This window comes from Pteronotus mesoamericanus, unplaced genomic scaffold (assembly GCF_021234165.1).
Source record: "Pteronotus mesoamericanus isolate MK-2021 breed Mesoamerican mustached bat unplaced genomic scaffold, CSHL_Meso_final contig_20, whole genome shotgun sequence".
NCBI classification, from domain to species: Eukaryota; Metazoa; Chordata; class Mammalia; order Chiroptera; family Mormoopidae; genus Pteronotus; species Pteronotus mesoamericanus.
The window spans coordinates 52,616,932-52,639,540 of record NW_026555085.1 but is presented as its reverse complement, the minus strand read 5'-3'; the positions used below and the strand labels follow the sequence as shown (position 1 = coordinate 52,639,540).

The 22,609-nt window shown below is 34.9% G+C and overlaps 1 protein-coding gene across 1 annotated transcript in view; it reads right to left on the bottom strand.

Annotated features, from left to right (window-relative positions):
• Positions 1 to 22,253, bottom strand: part of MANEA (mannosidase endo-alpha) — a 46,471-nt gene extending 24,218 nt beyond the window's left edge. Inside the window, exons 1-2 of the mRNA XM_054569729.1 lie at positions 22,143 to 22,253; positions 13,384 to 13,965 (exon numbers count right to left, since the gene is read on the bottom strand). Coding sequence (XP_054425704.1) covers positions 13,384 to 13,927 — 544 coding nt within the window. The 5' untranslated portion in view covers positions 13,928 to 13,965; positions 22,143 to 22,253. The remainder of the gene's footprint in view (positions 1 to 13,383; positions 13,966 to 22,142) is intronic.
• Between the last annotated feature and the right edge of the window lie 356 nt (positions 22,254 to 22,609).

Here is a 22,609-nt window from a genome sequence, read left to right as displayed (position 1 = left end):
GGATGTTTAAAATCAACTAATTCAAACCTTCATTACATATAGGAAGAACTGAGAGACCATTAGAAAGATGGTACTAATTTGTAAATCAATCAACAGACTCTTTAAGGCACAGAGAAGAATACAATGGTACCAAAAGAGAAGCATATGCAAATAAAAGAAGTGCAAGGTTAGAAATGGACAGAGAACAAAATAAGACTTAAACTTTGTCATAGGTATGCCATGTATACAGTAGTCTCATCTATAGGAACAACACAGAGCTGTCATTAAAGTTAACATAAAAAAAAAGAAGTTCATATATCTTATCTAATCTGAAAATAGTAACAAGACCAGAAGAGGTAGGAAAAAAATCTATAATACATAGGGCTTTCAAAGAAGCTTTTGGCTGGCCAAGAAGGCAGTCACATCTAGAGAAAAATGTTGGTGAGAAATGTGTCTAGAGACAACTGATCAAACATTCAAGCTACCTACTAGCCTACAGGAAGAACATCAAAATGAAAAAGAGTGACAAAAAAATCTTTCTTAATGTGGGACCTACAAAAAAATGTCCTGAAAAAAAAAAATGGAGGTAAAGAACATGAGAAAAATAAAGGAAAAACACACAAAAATAAGATTATGCCATGAAGTTCAGGAAAATTATGAACAAAGCATTCTTCCATGAAATTAAAAACAAGATTCCTGTTTGTACTAAGAGTAGATTACTTAGACCAATATTTCCAAAGAAAACAAATTACTAGCTGAAATATGAAGCACCAAAAAAAAAAAAAAAACCTGTCTTAAAGCTAAAGGACTGAGAGAGTAAAGAATTACATGTCCAAATTGAAGTGAAAATGTGAGGCCAGAGAAGTGAACAAGAAGTCAGTTTTCCCAAAGTACAACTGGCAGAAGTAAGTCAGCCATTAAAGCAGTGTTAACTCCCAGGCTGCCAATGCTTAGGAAATCTTCTAACTTTAAATTTTATTTAAAGTGGCTAGTGTTTTCCTTTGCAGTGGACAGCACAGGTACAGAACATTTTCATTATCATGGAAAGTTCTATTGGACAGCCTTGCTATACTACTCTGATTCTCCTAACACCCTAATCAACTCATTCTTTTCTACTGATTTTTCTTCCTCCCAGTCCTCACTGAAGGTATACTCTAAATCGTGGGACGATGTTCTTGATTCTTCCTTATCCTGCTACTGTGTTTGTTTCTTTATTGTGTCAATTATCACTTCCACATGCCTAATGTTATCCAGTGTCCATATTTTATCTTTGTAGAGTAAGTCCTTATTTAATGCAGACAGGTTGTGCGACTTCAACTAGGATGAAGTATACCGAAAATAACTTTACCATATGGTTGAGTTCCTATTGTTACAGTAGGTAGTTGATTATTAACAAAGGAAGGGGGCAAATGGAATCACATATTAAGCCCAATTACTGGGAACCACCACACTGCCATGCCAAGGGGATTAACACCCCTCCCTCCCCAAAGCAGGGAGGCAGGAATGACTTTCCAATCTCCCCAGGGAACAAATGGCACTGTCCCATAGATCACTAAAGGGAGAAAGAACCAGTAAAGATGAAATTTGTCTGCTGAGGCAAATGCAGAAACCAAATGACAAGGCAAAACTATGAAACATGCAGAGGAGGAGCCAAAATGGTGAAATAAAGGGGAAGGGACTAGCCTGGGAAAATCTGGGAAAAGGATAGGATAGGATAAGGGCACTGAACCCCAGAAGATCCAGGAAAGGGACTGGAGCGGGAAGGCCCAGCACAGCCCACAGAAAATTAGAAAGAAGATTCGTTAGTTTGAAAGAAAGCTTATCCCTTCCCAAGACCAGGGTAATATAATCAAGGCTTAACAAAGGTTCATTTGCCCATTCTCTTGTCTCTTGTCGTAGCAGCCACTTGAGCTAAAGTATGGAGCAAATCGGCCAGAGTGCAGCTGGGAGCAGAGATTATGCTGGACTTCTGGAGCCCGGGGTGATGGCATTACAGTTCTGGATCCCGACCTTCCAAGTGAACACTTGTGTTCTTCAGGCCCTGCGCTTCTGCAGCAAGATTGAGCTGAGCCACCTGATTTTGGACGAGACATATGGCACCTGGAGGAAGTGGTTTATTTCTGCTCCAATAAATTTTGCCTCTGTTGCTCATATCCTCCTATAAGACAGTCCTGAAACGCTTTTCTTGTGACTCTGGAAGAATCCTATTTCTGCCAGCAATACTATGGCATCTCATCAATGTTATAATGAAGAGACACCAAAAAAAGAAAAAAATTATTGAGGACCTGCTGTATAGTGCTAATGAATGTGTCACTCATGAGCTCTACAAAAATAACATCCTGGGAACCAAGCCAATGATGGTTCTAACCTGAAAAGGGTTGGACCATTTACAATGGTAATGAATCCTTCACAGTAACCAGAAAAATTCCTCTAAAATGCATCAACCACGTATCATTCATAAGTAAGACCTATTACTATGTATTTCTTCCATTCCAGTTGCTTAATGAAAAGTGATACTCTTTGAAATCCACTCTTAGAATATTAGTGTATTAAATGGACATCATGTTCTATTGATGGTGTCATCCCTCCATAAATCTTATCACATGACCTTCAATATAACTGATACTCATTTTTTTCCCCTGTTAACCTAAATAATGCATTGAAACAGGATAATAGTTAAGAACACAATATATGAAATTAGACCTGGAGAATCAAGTCCCAATTATGTCATTTGATAGGTGCTTATCTTTACATATGCCATTTTACTTAAGTTTTTATATGTGTAAAATGGGGATAAATTCAGTTAATAACCTAAAAGTCTGTTTTAAAAGTATAAATGAAAGAATGCATTACACAGAGTAAGATTCCCCCCAAGAATAATTATATAAAACAATTAACAAGACAGTAAAATAGTAAATTAATTTGGATATCTTTAACTCCAAAAAGCTTGTGATAGCTTCTGTTACATATAGGGAACTTAGTGCTCCTTTCAAATTTCTCAAACATTCTTTCAAACTAAAGATTTATCAGAAAGAAAGGCAAGCCCATTCCTAGACATAAACACTATTATCAATATACAGAATGACATGAAAAATTACAAGGCATGTAAAAAAGCAAGAAAAACAACTCACTGCCAAAAGAAAGCAATTAATAGAACCAGATGCAGATATGAAACAAATGTTCAAGTCATTAAACAAGGAGCATAAAATCACTATGATTACAGTGATAAAAGATCTAATGGGAAATATAGCCAATATGTAAAATCATGTGGAAAACAGCAGAAGTAAAAACTATAGGAATCAAATAGAAATGCTGGGAATGAAAAACACATTTAAGAGATGAAGAACGCCTTCAACAGATTCATGAGCTGGCTCAACAGAGGTGAGAAAAGAGATAATATCTAGCAAGTCTTATGAGAAGTTACCAAAATGAAATATAAAGAGATTGAAGTAAAAAACCACACACACACACACAAAACACATCCAATAGCTCTTAGATCAAAGTTATAACACACATATAATTGGAAACTCAGATGTAGAAGGTATCATTGAAGAAGTAATTGCTAAATACGTTGAAAAGTTGAGGAAAGACACAAGCAACAAATTAAGACAGAGAATACTAAGAAGAATAAACACAAAAAGCAAAACATATTTAAACTACTAAAAATTAAAAAAAAAACAACAAAAAACTTGAAACCAAACAAATACATACAGGAAAAAGAAAGATATAAAAGGATTTTTTTAAACACTATTGCATACTTCTTGAAATCATGAAGAGCAGAATAAAATGGAGTAACATTTTTAAAGTTCCAAAAGAAAACAAACAAAAAACCCCCAAACCTGCTCACTGGCAATTTTGTAGCAGATACAACATCACTCAAAATATCAAATACAAGCAATACTTGAAAGAATTCATTGCAAGTGGATCAGTACTACACTATTAGTAAAGGAAAATTCTGAGGCTGAACAAGATTGATACCAGACATACTGAGATCTTCTATAAAAAATGGGGAGCACTGGAAATGTTATAAATGCAGATTAAAATTAGTTTTGTTTTGACTTTTAATTGCATTAAAATATAAATATTTAAAACTGTGGTCAGCAAACTATGGCTCACAAGCCAAATCTTTCCCCTCAGCAAGACAGGTCTTCTGTACCTTTGATTACATACTGCTTATGACCACTTTTACACTACAACGGCAGAACTCTGCGGTTGCAAAAAGAACATGTGGCCTCTAAAAAGAAAATTAGAGTCATACCTCAGTACTCATAGGCTTCAGACCTTGTCAAACCCAGTATTCACTGCATTCCGACGAGGAAAAAATGTCTCAGCACTCAGCGCATGCTCAGGACTCGTCACACTTGCTAGAACCTGTATGAGACACCATGCTGCCCCAAAAGTGAAAATGCCTCATCGTTCGTCCCTTGCTCTCCACTCATCGGTTTCGGCACGCCTCAGTAAGTTGCAGAAAGAATTAACAACAAGTACTGAGTGATTCTGATTAGCTAGCTTATCCCTTACAGAAAATGTCTGCCAATCTCCTGTCTACAGCAACAACAGTACATCTCTAATAGAAGAATTAGGACAATAATAACAAAAAAGTATGGGAGGGAGAAACTGGGAATACAGTGTGGTGAGATCCTTACTCTACACATGTAGTATAATTGGTCCTAGAACAACTTAAGGGTTAGGAGGCATCTACCGCCTGTGCAGTCAAAAATTCAAGTTTATGACTCCCCCAAGGCTTAACTACAGTCATCCTTCGGTACCCACAGTTATACTCAAAGATTTCAACATTGCTTTATCCGTAATTGATTAAACAAGCATTGTAGAAAATGGTCAAGGCTAGAGAAGAACTGAACAATGACAGGAAGAACTTGAACTAACAGACATTTATAAGGTTCACCATCTGGCAGCACCAGAATGCACATTCTTCTTCCAAAAAATCAACAAAACCAAATGTTGGTTCACTAAAAAATATGAGTATTAGACACCCACCAGAAATATTGCAAAAAATAAAAAAGAGAGTAAATAAATATTATCAAAACAAGAATGAAAGAGATAATATCTATATAGACTCCATAAGCTTTAAAAGCATAATGAAGAAATAATACAAATAACTCTTTGATTGAGTAATCAAAAATTCCCTGATAAAGAAAACTCTGGACCCAATGGCTTCACAAGTAAATTCTACCAAATATTAAAGAAGAACTGAATGAAAATTTCTCAAACTGTTCTAAAAAATTGAAGAGGAAGGAACACTTTGGAACTCATTCTATGAGGTGACCATTCCATTAATGCTAAAGCCAGAAAAAAGAAACTTCAAGAAAACTGCAGACCACTCTCTTTATAAACACTGATACTAAAATTCCCAATAAAATATTAGCAAATCAAATTCAGCAGCACATTGAAAAACTTATACACAACTAAATGGGGTTTACTCCCAGGATTTAAGCATGGTACCACATCTGGAACTCAATCAATCTCATACATCACATTAACAGAATGAAGAGGGGGGGAAAAGTCATTTTGATTGATACAGAAAAAATCCTCTGAGAAAATTCAACACTCCTTCATGATTAAAAAACTCAAAAAACTAAGAATAAAAAGAAAATACAATATAATATAAGCTATATATATAAAACCCACAGTGAACAGCACTCTCAGTGGTGAAAAGACTGAAAGCCTTTCCCCCAAGATGTAGAAGACTCCAGAATGTCTGTTTTCACCACTTCCATTTAACACAATATTGGAATGGTACCCAGAACAATTAGGAGAAAATAAATAAATAAAATATATCCAAATAGGAAAGGAAGATTTATAGAATTTATTTGCAAGTGGCATTGTCCTATATGTAGAAAACTAAGGATTCCATTTAGGAATGTTAAAAGTAATAAGTAAATCCAGCAAAGTACAGGATACAAAGTCAACAAATAAAAATAAGCTGCATTTCTATATGCTAACAATGAATAAATTGAAAAGAACAATATAATTCCAATACAGTAAAATTTTAAAAAATAAACTTAGTAATTAAATTAACCAAAGAGGCGAAAGGCTTGTACAATGAGAACTAAAAAACATTGCTGAAAGCAAGTAAAGATGACAAATAAATGAGAACTTGCCCCATGTTTCTGGATAGAAAGAATTAAGATTAATTCTTGTTAAAATGTCAGGAACTCCAGTGAAACAATCAGTTAGTGCACAGTACTTATAAAATGTCAAAAGTACTCTAAGTGCTCAATGCAATCCCTATCCCAATCCCAATGATATTTCTGCATACATAAAAATACCCACCCTGAAATTCATATGGAATTCCAAGTGACTCTGAAGAGCCAAAACAATCTTGAAAAATAAGAACAATACTGGAGGACTTCACACTTACTACAAAGCAACAGTAGTCAACACAGTGTGGTACTGGGATAAAGACGGACATACAGACCAATGGAACAGATTGTAGAGACCGGATAAACCCTTGCATATATGATCAAATCATTTTGACAAAGTTACCAACTCCATTCAATTGGCAAGCATAGTCTTTTCAACAAGTGGTGCTGGGAAATCTGAATATTCATATACTAAGGAATGAAGGTGGACCCTTTTCTAACACCATATATAAAAATTAACTCAAAATGGATCATAAATCTAAATGTTAGACCTAAAACAATAAAATTCTTAGGAAAAACCACTAGGGGCAAAGCTTCATGACATCAGATCTGGCAATGATTATTTGGATGCAACACCAGAGGCACAGGTAACAAACTAAAGAACAGACAAATAGAACTTTATAAAAATGCAAACATTTTTATGTGCATGAAAAGACATTATCAACAAAGGAAAAATGCAACCCATAGACTAGGAGAAAATATTTGCAAATCAAATATCTAATAAAGGATTAATATCCAGAATATAGAGAGAACTCCTACAACTCAACAACAATACATATGACCAGATAAACATGAAAAAGGACTGGAATGGAAATGTCTCCCAAAAATATATACAAATGGCCAATAAGAACATGAAAACATGCTTAATATCACTCACAATTGGGGAAATGTAGGTTAAAACTAGGAGATACCACCTCACACCCGTTAGGATAGTTACTTTAAAAAAAAATTGGTGGCAAGATGTAAAGAGATTGGAATCCTTGTGCATTGTTGATGGAAATGTAAAACGATACAGCCACTGTGGAAAACAGTATGGAAGTTCCTCAGAAAATGGAAACTGGATTTAGCACATGATCCAGAAATTCCACTTCTGGACATATGATGAAAAGAATGGAAAGGTTATCGAAGATATATCTGTATGCCCACATTTAGAGCAGCATTATTCACAGAAGCTAAATATGGAAACAACATAAGGGTTCAAAAGCAAAATGTGTATACATACAATGGAATATTATTCAATCTTAAATGAAATTCTGCATTATGCTACAACACGGACAAACCCACATTATACTAAGTAAAATAAACCAGACAGAAAAAGACAAATACTGTATGAGTCTACTTATATTAGGTTCTTAGAGACAAAATAATAAATGGGAAGCAGAATGGTGGTTGCCAGGAGCTGAAGGGAGGAAGGAATAGAGTATTATTGTTTAATGGGTAGAATTTCAGTTTTGCAAGAGGAAATGTTATGGAGATGCTTGTATATATTTAATATCACTGAATGTACACTTAAAGGTGGTCAAAATGGTAAATTTTATGTTATGTGTATTTTACCCAAATAAAAAAAATTTATTTAAGGAAAAAAACTAAAAACACTAAAAAAACTAAAAAAAAAAAGATCATGTCAATAGATGCAGGAAAAAAGCACTGGATAAAATTCAACATGATAAAAGTCTCAGCAATAGTAACAGAAATAAACTTTGACTTGAAAAAATGACCCTAGAGCTAACATAATATTTGTAATGATGAAAGACTTCTTTTCCATTAGTTCAGAAATAAATTGAGGATTTCTTCTCATACCCTTATCCAAAAAACACTGAAAGTCCAAGGTAGAGAGTTTGAAAAGAAAGACATAAATGTCTCTATTTACATTCAATCTCTACATAAACAAAGAAGCCACACAAAGGACCCTAGAGTTAATAAGTGAGCTTATCAAAATCACAAGATACAAGATTTATATTTCTATGTACTACTGTGGGAAACAAAAATCAAAATTTAAGAAACAGTATCATTTACAATAGCACCCCACTAAAAAAGAAATACTCAGAAATAAATGTAACAATATACACAGGATTTGTATACTGCAAATTACCAAAAGCTGAAAAATTTTAAACCCTATATAAAATGGAGATACATCATATACATGAAATGAAATGCTAATTTGTTATTGTTCAATATCACCAACTCAACTCTTTATTTTTAAAATGTCAACTTCCAAGTGCTTCCCAGACAAGGTAAAGTTAAAGGACTTCATCATCACCAAGCCCTTCTTATATGAAATATTAAAGGGACTTATCTAAGAAAAAAGATCAAAACTATGAACAGTAAAATGACAACAAACTCACAACTATCAACAACTGAACCTAAAAACAAAAACAAACTAAGCAAACAACTGGCACAGGTACAGAATCACAGAAATGGAGATCACATGAAGGGTTATCAGCGGGGAGCGGGACGGGGAGAATGGGGGAAAACGTACACGGAGTAAAAAGCAGAAATGGTAGATTCAAAATAGACAGGGGGAGGGTAAGAAGAGTATAAGAAATGGAGAAAATGACCCATGGATATGAACTAAAGGGGAGAATGCTGGTGGGAAGCAGGGTGCAGGGCAGAGAAGAATAAAGGGGAGGAAGAAATGGGAAAACTGTAACAGAATAATTAATAAAATATACTTAAAATAAATAAATAAAATGTCAACTTCTCCCATATTTATCTGTATATTTATTCAAGACAATCTTACTCAAAATTCCACCACCTCAACAAAGTATTAGCAAACTGAGTTTCGAACTTACTAAAAGGATTATACATCATGACCAAATGGGATTTTTCCCTGGGATTCAAGTATGGTTCAACACATGCAATTCAATAAATGTAATAAACCACATAAATAGAATGAAAGCTAAAAATTACATCATCTTCAAAAGAGGCAGAAAAAGCATTTGAAAAAACACATTTTTTCAGAATATAAATCTCTCAATAGGTTGGGTATAGAAAGAATATAACCTCAATATACAAAAGGCAATATATGACAAACCCGCAGCTAACATCACACTCAATGAAGAAAAATTGAAAGCTTTTCCTCTAAAATCAAGAATAAGGCAAGTGTGCTTTCTTTGGGACTACCTACAACAATGAAGTCAGTCAAAGAAAAAGCATCCAAATAGAAGAGGAAGAAATAAATTGTCACTGTTTACAGATGATATGATCATATATATTGAAAATCCCAAAGACTTAAAAAAACAGTTGGATCTAATCAATGAATACAGCAAAGTTGTGGGATATAAAATCAGTGCATAGAAATCAGTAGCATTTTTATATAAAAAAATAAAACATGTAAAACTGTCCCACTCAAAACAGGATCAAAAAACATAAAATACCTAAGAATCAATTTATTTAATCAAGAAAGCCAAAGATCTATACAATGAAAACTACAAGGCTGCTGAAAGAAAAGACACAAACAAATGAAAGGATATCTGATGTCGTGGACTGAAAGAGTTAATATTTTTAAAACGTCCACTTCAAAGCCATCTATAAATTTAGCACAATCCTTATCAAAATATAATGGCATTTTTTCACAGCAATAAAAAGAAAATCAATCTTCAAAATTGTATGAAACCACAAAAGACCCCAAATATCCAAAGCTACATTGAGGAAAAAATAAAAATAAAACTGGAATTATCATACTTCCTAAGTTCAAACAATACAATAAAGCTATAGTAATTAAAACAGTATGGTACTGGCATAAAAATAAGCACAGACTAATGGAACAGAATAGAGAGCCCAGAATTAACCCCCTAAATACACACTAGACTATCATCCAATGGGGATGAACACCCAATGGGGAAAGGGTAGTCTCTTCAACTGGATAAACACATACCAAAAAAACAAAAAACGGACCCCTATCTTATACCACTCATAAAAATCCCCTCAAAATGAACCAAAGACTTAAACATAAAACCTGAAATCATCAAACTCCTGAAGAAAACATAGAAAGAAAAATCCCTGACACTGGTCTTGGCAATGATTTTTTGGATATAACACCCAGCACAAATGATACAAGAAAAATTCAACAAGTGGGACTACATCAAAGTTAAAAGCTTCTACACGGCAAAAGCAAAAATTAACAAAACAAGAAAAGCATCTATCTACAGAATGGGAGAAATTATTTGCAAACCATATAATGAATAAGGGGTTAACATGAAAGTTTTCTTTAAAAAGGGGGGCGGGGGTAGCGCAAATAACTAAAGAGGCATTTTTCCAAAGACATACAAATGGCCAACAGGTACATGAAAAGGTGCTAAAAGTCACCAATCACAGAAAATGCAAATCAAAACCACAATTAATACCATTTCATACCCTTTAACAATAGCTATAGTCAAGATCACAGGTGACAATGAATGTTGGCAAGAATGTAGAGAAAAAGGAACCCTTGTACATTCTTTGAGGGAATGTAAACTGGCTTAACCACTATGGAGAACAGTATAGAGGTTTCTCAAAAAATTAAAAATAGAACTATCATATGACACAGCTTTCCCACTTCTGGGTATATATAAAAGGAAATGAAAACAGATTATCAAAAGGATATATGACTCCCGTGTTTACTTTAGATTACTTACAACAGCCAAGATATGAAAACAATCTACGTGTCCATCAGTGAGTGAATGGATAAAGATGTTGGTATATAAATACACACAATGGGATATTATTCAGACAGAATAAAAAAAAGAAAACCTCAAAAGAGAGTGAAATGGTGGTTATTAGCAGATGGGAGGTAGGGAAAAGGGAGATGTTTCAGGTACACACTTGTAACTAATATATAAATAAGACAACCTAGAATTCTAACACACAGTGACAATAAGTTGTTATAAACATTAAACTTGCTAACAGACTAGATCTTAACTGTTCCCACCAGTAGGATAAATAATAATTATGTAATAGCATAGAGGGGTCAACTAATGCAGCAAGTGCAAGCACACTGAAATATAAATATATCAAATCAATATGCTATACACTTTAAACTTACACAATGTTAAATACAATTATATCTCAAAAATGAGTATAATTCAACATTTAATAAGGAAATAATTTCTTTATTTACTGAAGCACTGTAATGTTACTTTTCTCTATTATCAAATGTTTGTTTTTTAATTTTCTCCGGTAGAAAATCTGCCAAAGAAATATTTGTATCAATATTGAAATGGTCAACACTTAATATTAAAATAATTGTATTGTTGACAATGTTTTGAAATAATTCATGTCCATACAAATTACATATAAGTAAATAATTTACAGGGGGAAAAGATCTTCATAAACATTAGGCATAAAACTGAAAATGAACTGAAACTTTCTCCCTAATCATAATTAATCTATAACATATGCAGTATGCCATTTATATATTGCTTGCATATTATATATAGTTTTATATATACACACACAGTTTTACATATATGTGTGTATATATACATAATACAGTTATACATCTGATCTAAGGGGAAAAACTCCTCATTATATACAGTTTAGTTCACACTAAGAAAACTAAAACTAGCATGAATATCCATTTTTTCTGTCAATCAAGAACGGCTTCATAGCCACAAACAAGTCAAACTTGAAATAAAAAAGGATTGAATATAATGCAAATTCTTTGCAGAAAATAGAAAAAAGGCATTTGAAAGGTCTTCCTCCCAAAAGTAAACTGTAAATAGAGATAGATAACATATGCATGCAGCAGTTAATGCTATCTTGAGTTTATCAATCCAATTTTTGTCATATTTTATGTCATAGAAAGTAGAAACTAAAGCTGTAAATATATACCAGAAACTTAGATTTGTTTAAAATAGTTGAAAAAATATCCCACAGAACAAAAGCAAACCATCTTGTACAGTTAATGCAGAGTCACAAAATTCTGTATTGTTTTATTCATGAAAAAGCCTTACATACCTCTATAAACATATTAGCTTGATAGTGAGTTTGTGCCTTTTGTAGAACAAGAAAAATGTAAAAACACCCCATTTCCTCTTAATGGCCCTCTTGGTAGGGACACTTACAAGACAATTGGAACCAAAACAGGGAGATTTTTATAAATGATATGTTAATAACCTGAAGAATTTTCAGGCACTCAGTAAAACTTTTCTCATGTATTTACTAGTAGGGTAACATGACTATCTAAATACGTATTCTGAGAGCCAGAAGTTAGAGGGGAAGAAGAGTTGAAGAAAAGGGGGGGACAAGCATAAGAAAATAGTGGTAATTTCTCATCCATTACATTAAATGTGCATATTGTAAACTTTAGAGCAATGATAAGATAAATAAAATGAAGAAATACATGTAATAAGTCAGAAGAGAATATAAAATAGAATATATTCAATATAAGAGAACTTGGCAGAAAGTGGGGGGAAAGGAACAGTACAGATGTGATAAACAGAATGCCAATAGCAAAAAGAAACACATTTAAAATCAACCATACCTAAATATAAATGAGCATAGTTAAAAAAAAAAAAAAAGTAAAAACAGGAGCAAATTATTGGCTACATGCCTATAATTTTAAACAGCCTAAATGTCCACCAAGATGAATGCAGTAACAAATTGTTATAATCATTACAATAGAATATTCAGCAATAATAATGACTCAACTATTGATAATGTTAACATGTATAAATTTCAAAATAGCAGCCCCCTATGCGCGCGCGCACACACACACACACACACACACACACACACCCCCCACAAATGATGAATAATTCAATTTTTAACATTTAAACCAGAACATTTAAAACTTCTCTACAGGGACAGAAATCAGATTCAGTTTCCTAGTGTAAAGGGTACGGCTGAGTAACGGAAGCATGGCAAAACTTTATGGGCTACAGAGCATTTTACTTCATGACTGGGTAGTATTTAAACAGGTATACATTTTTTGAAAAACATCATTGAGCTGTATACTTAAAGTGAGAGAATTCATTGTCTCTTATGTAAATCAAAATTTAGTAAGATCCGAAATAGTATTAAATTAGAAATCGAGTAAAAAAAAAATCCAGAAGTCCCACAAAATTTGAAAATTAACCATACTTTAAAGTAGTGTTAAAAGGTGATTTCCTGTATGTTTAAGAACATATATACAGTTTAATTTGGAGTTTATAAGATTATATTTATAATTAATAATGTGAAGACTAGTAATATGAAAATGATGTATTTTATATGCACAGCCTTCCCCCCCCCCAACACACACATAAAATAAAATAATTACCAATTGAAGCTGAGTATATTTGCTTCATGTGAGTTTCGATGACAGAAGGATCCCGAGAGCTGTAAGTTCCCAACTCAGGGTAAAAGCTGGAGCCAATGTCATCTGGGGGGTTGTGTTTCCCCTGTGGATAATTCTTGTTTATTCTAGAGTCCCAGTGCTTCAGAATTGAATGGTTCCAATGTATGTATCTACCATCAAATTCTGGATTTCCATACCAACTGTAATAAAATACATGTAAATAATAATTCAGAGGTGGCAGTTCTTCCAGGTTAGGTTCAGAGGCCTTGGAAGGTTTCACAGTGATTTCATCTCTTTTTAAATTCTTGATATTTGTTTCACTGTTGATTTTGTCACTCATTTGTGAATCAAAAGTTTTCCCCAAGTGAGGAGGTTGTTGACGAACTTCAGGAAGAAGATCAAGTCCAAAAGGAGCTCCAAAGGCAGCTTTATTTGGTCTTAGCATTTTTAAACCCGTCATCACAGAAAAAATAAATAGGATAAAAAGTGACAAAATGATGCAAGTCCTTTTTCGAAACTTTGCCATGATGACATACTTTAAACTCCAAAATGATAAATGTTTAGCTGTAATTTATTGAAAAACAATAATTAGTAAGTGGTATTAAAACTTTCCAAAATATTCAAAAATTAAAACTCAAGTCCATAAAATTCATTACACTGAAAAAATTTTACAGCGCATTAGTATATTAATTACATCAAATATTGACATCTACAACATAATCTATATATGGCTAGACTAAATAGAAGTATTTATTTGGACTTAAAATAAAACAAATTATTTTATGTCCAAATAAATACTTCTATATACAGACAAATAAAATTTAATCTGTAAAGCAAGTATTTCTGTCACATACAACTTTCTACAAACTGATGCTTCTATTGCATATATATCCAAGAAATACCAAGATGAGGAAGAATTATTTCTTTCAGGGCTAAAACTCAACATAAACACTCAAAACTAAAATTGCCAGCTTTTAAAAGCCCATCTCCACCTTTCGTGCCCTCTGCCAATCACCAACCCTACCCCTTTCTCTTTAAGAGAAACCACTTGACTTTTGTGTTAACCATTCCCTCACCTTTTTAAATAGTTTTCCCAAAACATAAGTATACTACTATTTTGTTTTGCCCAGTTTCAAAATTGTATTTAAGTAGATACAGTATATCCATATACCATATATAAACCATATATAGTATATATGTATGCATATACTATGCATGTTAATCTTATATATACCTTACATATACCTACATATACTATAAATATGTATAATTATATATAATTCAAAGTATCTGAAATATAGAAAACAGTACTGATTACTAAACCTTCTCTGACATTTTACCTGGTATCCTACCTCTTCCTCCTCCATGCATTCCATCCTATCAGTTCCTTCTTTCTTATAAAAAGTCATGAAAATGGACTTACATAGCAAAGGAATAGGTAGGTGGGTCTGGGATTTTGTTTTATAATTACAGTAATTCACTAGTTGGATAAAAATGCTTTTTTGTCAAATAATCTCCTTCCTAAACTTAGAAAATATCAAAGTAACACTTTCTGTTATTCCTAATGGACTAATTTAGTGACTCCCTCCCACAATGTTTTTATTATATTTTAATACTGTTAATACATGAATACACTGTGACCACACTAAGCTGAACTCATTAAAGTATGTCATGAAATAAATCAATAATATAAGATTTAAGCTAAAACAAGCATTATAAAAGCAGAGATAGTTGACTTTAAGATAGAGTTGAATCCTTATTGTTCTCCCAGGAACAAACAAAAACTTTTTCATTTGGTTGAAATATCAAAAAGAAAAAAAACCTTTAGGAAATAAAAAGGTGTGTAACTCACTTTCAATTGAGCAAATGTATTATGTATACAAGTAGTATGCTAGGTTGATTAATAAGACAATTTTTATGTTCAAGGTACTTAAGAATCCATGAGGAAAGTCAAGACATGCAGATAACTACAACTCAAAAGAAAAGTGCCAAAAAAGAAGTGAAAGGCACATAAAGAAATGCAACGTCACATAAACTAAGGAGGTGAAGAAAACTCTTCAAGACTCAACACTCTTCAATAGTAAAATCATGAAAGAATGAATATAATATGCATCAGCTAGTGGAAAAGAAGGAAAAAGAGAATTCTGTCAGAGAACAGTATGTCTAAAAACACTGGACATGGGACAATAAGGCGTATTTTGGCTGCAGCACAGAAAACAAGATGGTGAGGTAAAAGCAAAGCTATAGTGGCATGTTGGAACCATTCAGTGCTTATTTGGGTAAACAAAATATGGGCATAATCAGATTAGAAGGATGAAGCACCTATTAAAAAGAGACATTCAAGTCACCAAACTTTACCACTTTCTGAATATAACAATCTCCCATTTAGAGATGATTTTAGCAACTGTCTGTCTTCATTCCTACCCAATGTCTATTACTCCATTCCTACCCAGCGACTACCAACATGGATGATCCACACAGTAGTTTAGCCTACCAATCCTTGGCTGCCTCACTTCTAATGATCTGTTCTTCCACCCCATTTCACATACCCAAGTGTCTCAGTCATTTTCATTTATACCACTGACCAAAATCTCTCCATTTTTTTCATTATCTAAATATAATCTTCTGTGCTTGATCCCCTCCCACTAGTATTCTTAATGTGGCAATTCCTTGATCTAACTGAGATGCCCAACCCACTGACTACCACTATTTTACTATTTCTCCTTTTCTTTGTGTTTTGTCTCTGGTGATGCAATTTATATCCCATAGTGCAGCACTGTAATTACTAACTTGCAAATACCCTGGACTCACTCTCCTTTTCTCCTTTCTTAATACTTACAATGGGAAACCCTCAAATAAATGCCTGTCTTCCTCTTGATCTAAAATCACCGAATGGTCCTGGACAAAAATGCACAACCTTGTTGACTTCTCATTTTCAGTTCATAGCCAGAAGTTTCAAACCAACACTCGAGACTACTTAACAATCCTATTACTATACCCAAGTATGTTCATTTTCTAAAAAGGATTATTTCATTCCTTCTCATTTTTCATCAAACCTGCTACTACATCATCAACTTTTTTCAATGTCTTCAAATAGCCATGTCTTGTAACTCAGTGAAAACATAAATAATCATAAAGGAACTCCCTTATCTTTGCACTAAGAAATGAGCTAACCTACTGACATCTGCTTTTTTATTGTCAGCAAATTATTTTCTATTTAAATTTGTTGTTTCACTTGCTTTGCCTTTTTTCTACAGAAAGTCCTACTACTTGTATTAAATTTTTGTGCACTTTCTTTTTCACCTCTTTTTATTTTGATTTCTAAGTTTCTCTTTACCCTTCATTTCTCATAAGGAATTAATGTTTTTCTAGTTATCATTTAAAAAATAACTTATGAAGCAATTTTTCTGCCAATTATTATTTTCTGATTAATATCACTTCATTTCTGAGTTTTCATATTTGTAATTTATTCATTCATACCTCATTATTTTGTTTACTTCAACTTAAATATTACAGTTGTCAGATTTTTGTGATCATATTTCCAGCATGCTTTCAGTATTTACATGTATGTTAACTTTTTTGCCTATACTTGCTTTGCATGGGATTTGACTCTGATCATTTTTTTGTTGCTAAAGATAGCAGGTCCTGGAATAACTTTGTTTTGTTAAATGTCGTTTTGTTATAATGCTGATAAGATGCAGGAATTTGTCTTGTTTATGTCAATTAGTCTGTGGCAAAATGTGTTTCGTTATAAATTGTTTTGCTTAAAGTCACAAAACCTATTGAGAACATAAGTGAGGACTTACAGTGTATGTTTAAGTGTAAAAGAATAATGATTTAATCAATTGGTAAGTACTGACTGGATTTGAAAATAAATAAAAAGAAATATAGGAAACATTCTGAAACTCTTTTTTATACTTATTACATACACTTCTCTGATCTATAAGTGAACATAAAACATACATTTAAAAAAATCCTTTTATGGAAGTTGACGCCTCCTTTTTCCTTCTCTTGCCTGTCAAGTTCTGAAACTGCTCCCCCCCCCGCCCCGATTTTTTAACATTACTAATTCACTTACCTAAAAAAAAAAAAAAAAAATTACATCATTAGAGCTGATCCACTGGTTCTATCCCAACCTCCATGTCTCAAACAAGTCCTCTCCATCATAAGGTAGCAAGCAGATCCTTGTGATTAAAAGTATGGGCTCTGCAGTTCAAATGAGTTCAAATTCCAGCTGTATCCTTTTTTAGCTCTTTCACCTGTACAAGTGATCTGATCTTTCCCTGCTTTTTTTCCTCATCTCTACAACAAGTTATTACCTCATTGATAGGATTTTAGTGAGGACAAAATAATATAAAACTCTTAGAATCATTCTGGCTTAGTGTAAACACTGAATAAATATGAAAGAACATTTATAGTGATGATGAGCACTATCAAAGATGGGTGTCTGGCAAACAAATACTATCCAAAAGATGGTTTATACTCTCTAAATGCCTATTCTCTGTATGGCTAACTTTTAAACTACTACTACTTATCCTTCAAGACAAAGCTGAAATGTTGTCTCTTCTTGGAACCTCTAATGGTTCCAGAGCAAAAAATCACTCACTTTCTCATATATTCTCTTGTTATAGCATTACCTGCTTTTTAAATTGGCATTCCTTTCTTTTGTATTGCCCCAAGCTATTCATTTACATGTATTATACCCCCTACTACATTGCTCCTTAAGGTCCAGAAATAGTCCTCATCTTTCCAATCTAGTAGAGCCCAATATATCTTATACATAGTCAGTGACCATTAAGTGTTCAGCTTAAACAATTTAATTTCTGGCCCTTTGGTTTTGACATTGGGATATACAGGGTCTGGTACAAATAACATCCCTTTTTGATTACAAAATCTTTTATTACAAAATCATAAAAATGTAATTCTGTAACATAACAGTATCACACTCAAGCACAACATATGACATTTTAGGTGAAATGTTCAAATTAAAAATGTAAATTATTACACCCATATTATTATTACCCTACCAACCTCACTCAGGCAGGCGTTACTTCTGCCGGACACTGTATTTGGGCAATATCTGTAGAGACAGATTCTACTGACTATACATATGCTTAACATGTTCATAGCATATAATGAACTTATTATATAGGAAAATGGATATATAGATATAATAATTTAAAAAATCCATTTGAATAAAAATTACCATGTCCAACATAGCAAAACCACAATGACCCTTGAAATGCCTAATAAGTGTAATGATTTCACATGAAAGGAATAGAGGAACTATTGGGTTGGCCAAAGTCTGTTTAGTTTTTTCCCCATAAAAGACACATTTTTCATTTTCACCAATAACTTTACTGATCTGGATATTTTGAGTATGTCAGCTATTTCCCGCTATTAATTTCTAGTGGGTAGAGGTTAGAGGTGCTGCTAACCATGCATAAGACAGCCCCACAGCAAAGAATTATTTGTCCAAAATGTCAACAGAACCAAGAAACCTCGTGTTACCGAACAAAAGGACCCTTTGCGGGGGATGCCCAGATGCCATTACCGAAACAACGACCCCCCCTTCCCCAGGACCCCTCAGTTGTGGATCCTTTGCCCGCCGCTCTTGGAATTATGGCTCTGAATGGCAGTTTGGTGAAAAGGAAAGGAACTATTTATTCAAAAGTTTCACAGGTTTGATTAATGGCTAAATGTCACCCTTAAACCTCAAAATCCCTTCAAAATAATCACCAGCACACACACATCGTCCTGCCTTCCCTTCCTTTGCCGAGTTAGGCCAGTCAGGGGTACCATCCTTGCTCAGGGCTCAGGTAGGCAGGCCTCTCATGGGTCTCAGCACCATCCACTGCGTCACTGCGATCTCAAGCTCTTAATCCATAACCATGTGGCACCTTCTCATGGCCCACTAGCAAGAGTCCTTTCTCCCCTCTTTCTTCCCGCATGGTCCTCACACTGTTCCCCAGAGTCTGTATCCCTTTGTCTCTCCTGTAGGCCCCTGTCTCTCCCCTTTCTCTCTCAGTTACATTCTCTATTAAGTCTTTTTTAGCCTTCCTGATTAGCTTTGGTGATATGCAAATAACCCTCTTTGCATATGAGGAATGAGGCTATCCTGTTATTGACATGCAAAATGACTCTCAAGGGCCCTGCTCAAGGCTCCCGTCCACCATGGCGGCCTGCCCTGGGGTGGGGAGAATACATTTTTCTTGGACACCCCAATCTCTGACCCCGTTACAAATACCCTTTGGGGGAGCCCTGGCTGTGCCCCGTTACACTGGCAAACCACTTTTGACATGTTCAGTCAGTCCCAGCACCTTCTCCATACACTGCACAAATATTTTGTGTTTCAGTTGCATTTTTACTTTTCTTGAAGTATAAAGCATAATAAACCAAAAATGTTACATATTTTCTTCCATCTTTAATATTAAAATGGCTGCACAAAAATTCACCAGTTTTGATAAGTTTTTAAGTGCACCGCTGATAAGACAGCTGTCAAAATACAATCTAACAAAGTTGTTTCGAATGAAGTTAAAGACAGCTAAGCACTACTACAGCCATTTTACAGAAAAAAACTACACAAACTTTTTGGCCAACCCAATACTTACTTGGCTTCAGAAACTATAGAAAGAAGTTTCAGAGGTGACTTGAGAGAAAAAAAAAAATTGCAAGTTAATTGCAGATATATAGGTTCTCAAAGCAGGAACCTACTCCAGGTATCGGCTATTGAAAATCTGTTATTTTCCAAATGCAGTTTACATTGCGTAATAGGTTCTTTTGAAATTTTATGGTTTCTATTTGTGTTTTGTGCTTTTAATCTTTGAAATGCTAGTTTTTGACTTGGAGGTCTAGTGAGGTCCAAGAACAAAAAGCAATATACTATCAACTATTCTTTCAGATTATGAGACTGACGCGCTACCTACTGCGCTAACAAGGCACCTTCGACTATTATTTCAAATGAATTTGCAACTGAGCAAAAAGGAAAAACGACTCATGGACATGGAAAACAGAGGGGACTAAATGGTTATAAAAAATACAATAAATTATTAAGTAGATAAAAAAGTATTTGCTGTTAACCTGTTACTGAGAAAAGTCAAAAAAATTTTACTTTTTAATTACCTGTTATTAAATTATACAGACAGCTAGTGGGTTTTTGTTTTTTTTTCTTAGTATTGTTTTCTTCTAATTTTATTTTCTAAGAAGTCGTTGCAGAGAAACTAATACTAGAAGACACATCTGGCTGGAACTTTCAAAATCAGTTTCTGCAGCAAGGCTTCCTGCCCACTTCAGTTTCAAGTAAACACCTGTACCTTTTGGTTAACGAAAATTCTCATCCTTCCATTTTAATCTTCACAATAACCTATGCAGTAGAAATTGTTTTTAATGTTATTTTACAGAAGATAGAACTAAGGTACAGAGCAATTAATAACTTTATACAATAGTTACCAAAGGGTAAATAACCTGAGGTTAAGCAACCTGTCTTAGGTTAAGTAAGGAGCAGGGCAATTCTGGCTCTAGAACTCAAGCTTTTGTCCTCATTCCATTCCACCTTCCTACAATATATTACACAAACCAATTTTATAGAATATAACACTGTAACTTTTGTGACATCGATGAAAACTGCTGACATGTGGTCATATTTTCATTTAAACATTATGGACTAGTAAACAGAGATGGTATGTTACTTTCTCATAAACTGTAGCCCAGATTTAATCTCAAGACTGCTTACTTTCTGATCATACACTTACTATTCATCACGTGACTGTTTTATGGAGGAGCCTGAAAGTCCCAAGATTCACTACATTTTTTCAGGGTCTACATATAGCTTAATGTAAATGGAGTAATATACAATCATGAAAATGATTTGCAATGTGACTTACTATTACTAATCTTTACATTTTATTTTGTATTTTTCTTCAAACTATTGTCTAAATACATTAACACAACCCATTTCAGTCCTATCTGTCCTTTTTTAAGTTCGTATCACATTACCCTTTGTTTTTTTAAACGCTTCTACATTTTACCTTAAAAGCTATCTGTAAGGTCTTGCAATAACGAAACCAAAACAATAGTTAACTGCCTAAATTTCAACTTGCTCCTTTGGAAAACGGTAAAACTAGCCCAACATAGTTGCACCTTGAGACTCAGCAAAACGTAAGTCTACGATGACAGTGCCGAACACGTTAACAGGTGAATGGAAAAGCCATCTCCGTAGGGCCTCGCCATCCTTGCTCTCCTCTCCCGACGCCTAAAGGCACCGGGGGAGAGGCAATCGCCGACCTTCCCGCAGCACCCCGAGCCGGTTAGGCCTAGGTCCTTTCATTCTCCCCACAGGCTCAAGGCCAGGCTGCAGGTCTGAGAATAAAGGAACATGGTGCAGAGAGGCTTGAGTCACTCCCGGAATTTGTTGGAAGAGGAGGGAAAAACCTAGGCGAGTGGAGGAGGTTCCATTCCAAAGTGGCAGGGACGAAACCAGCGGGGTTGGTATAAAGCAAGAGAGAAGGCAAAAAGAACAGCCCAAACAAAAATAAGGGGTAAGAGTGATTGAACGTGGTGGCCCGGGACCCAGTGGACCGCCGTTCGCCACCTCCGACAGCTACCCTCCGGGCGCAGGGTCAAAGGCCGTGGGTGGGGAGCGGCGAGCAGATTGGCTGGCGGACGAGCGCGCAGGCGCTGGCTCTGGGCCCCGTGCTCGCCGCAGCCGAGTCTGCGGGACCCGGATTCCCCAGGTTACTCACCGGGGTGTGGGAACCCGGCCACCAGCAGTGACTCTTCTTCCAAGACTCATGTTGAGAATGGCGGTACAGAGAAGTGTACCCGCGCCCTCCCGGCTGCGAGCCCAGCCAGCCCCTCCTCCAAAAAGGCGCACGCGGAGCGTTCCAGCCCAGGGGGCGGGGCTTACTAATGGGCGGGGCTCTGGTTCTTTGGCCAAAGCCCCCTTGGTTTGTGCGGGTGGGGGCGGGGGAGCGGATGAAAGCCTTGAGAGCTTTTCTGTAGGTCCTGAACTAGTGGGGAGAAGGGAAGGAGTGTAGTCGGGCTGAAGTTCCATCCTCTTTCTCCAATGATAAATGGTGAGCCGTCCGTCTCTTAGAAACTGGTCTAAGTTCCCACTGGGAAGCCCTCTCACCAATTACGGACAGCTGATTTTGATAACAGGCTTTAAAATTTGCATTTAACTCGAGTACACTGGTTGTTTTCAAACTTT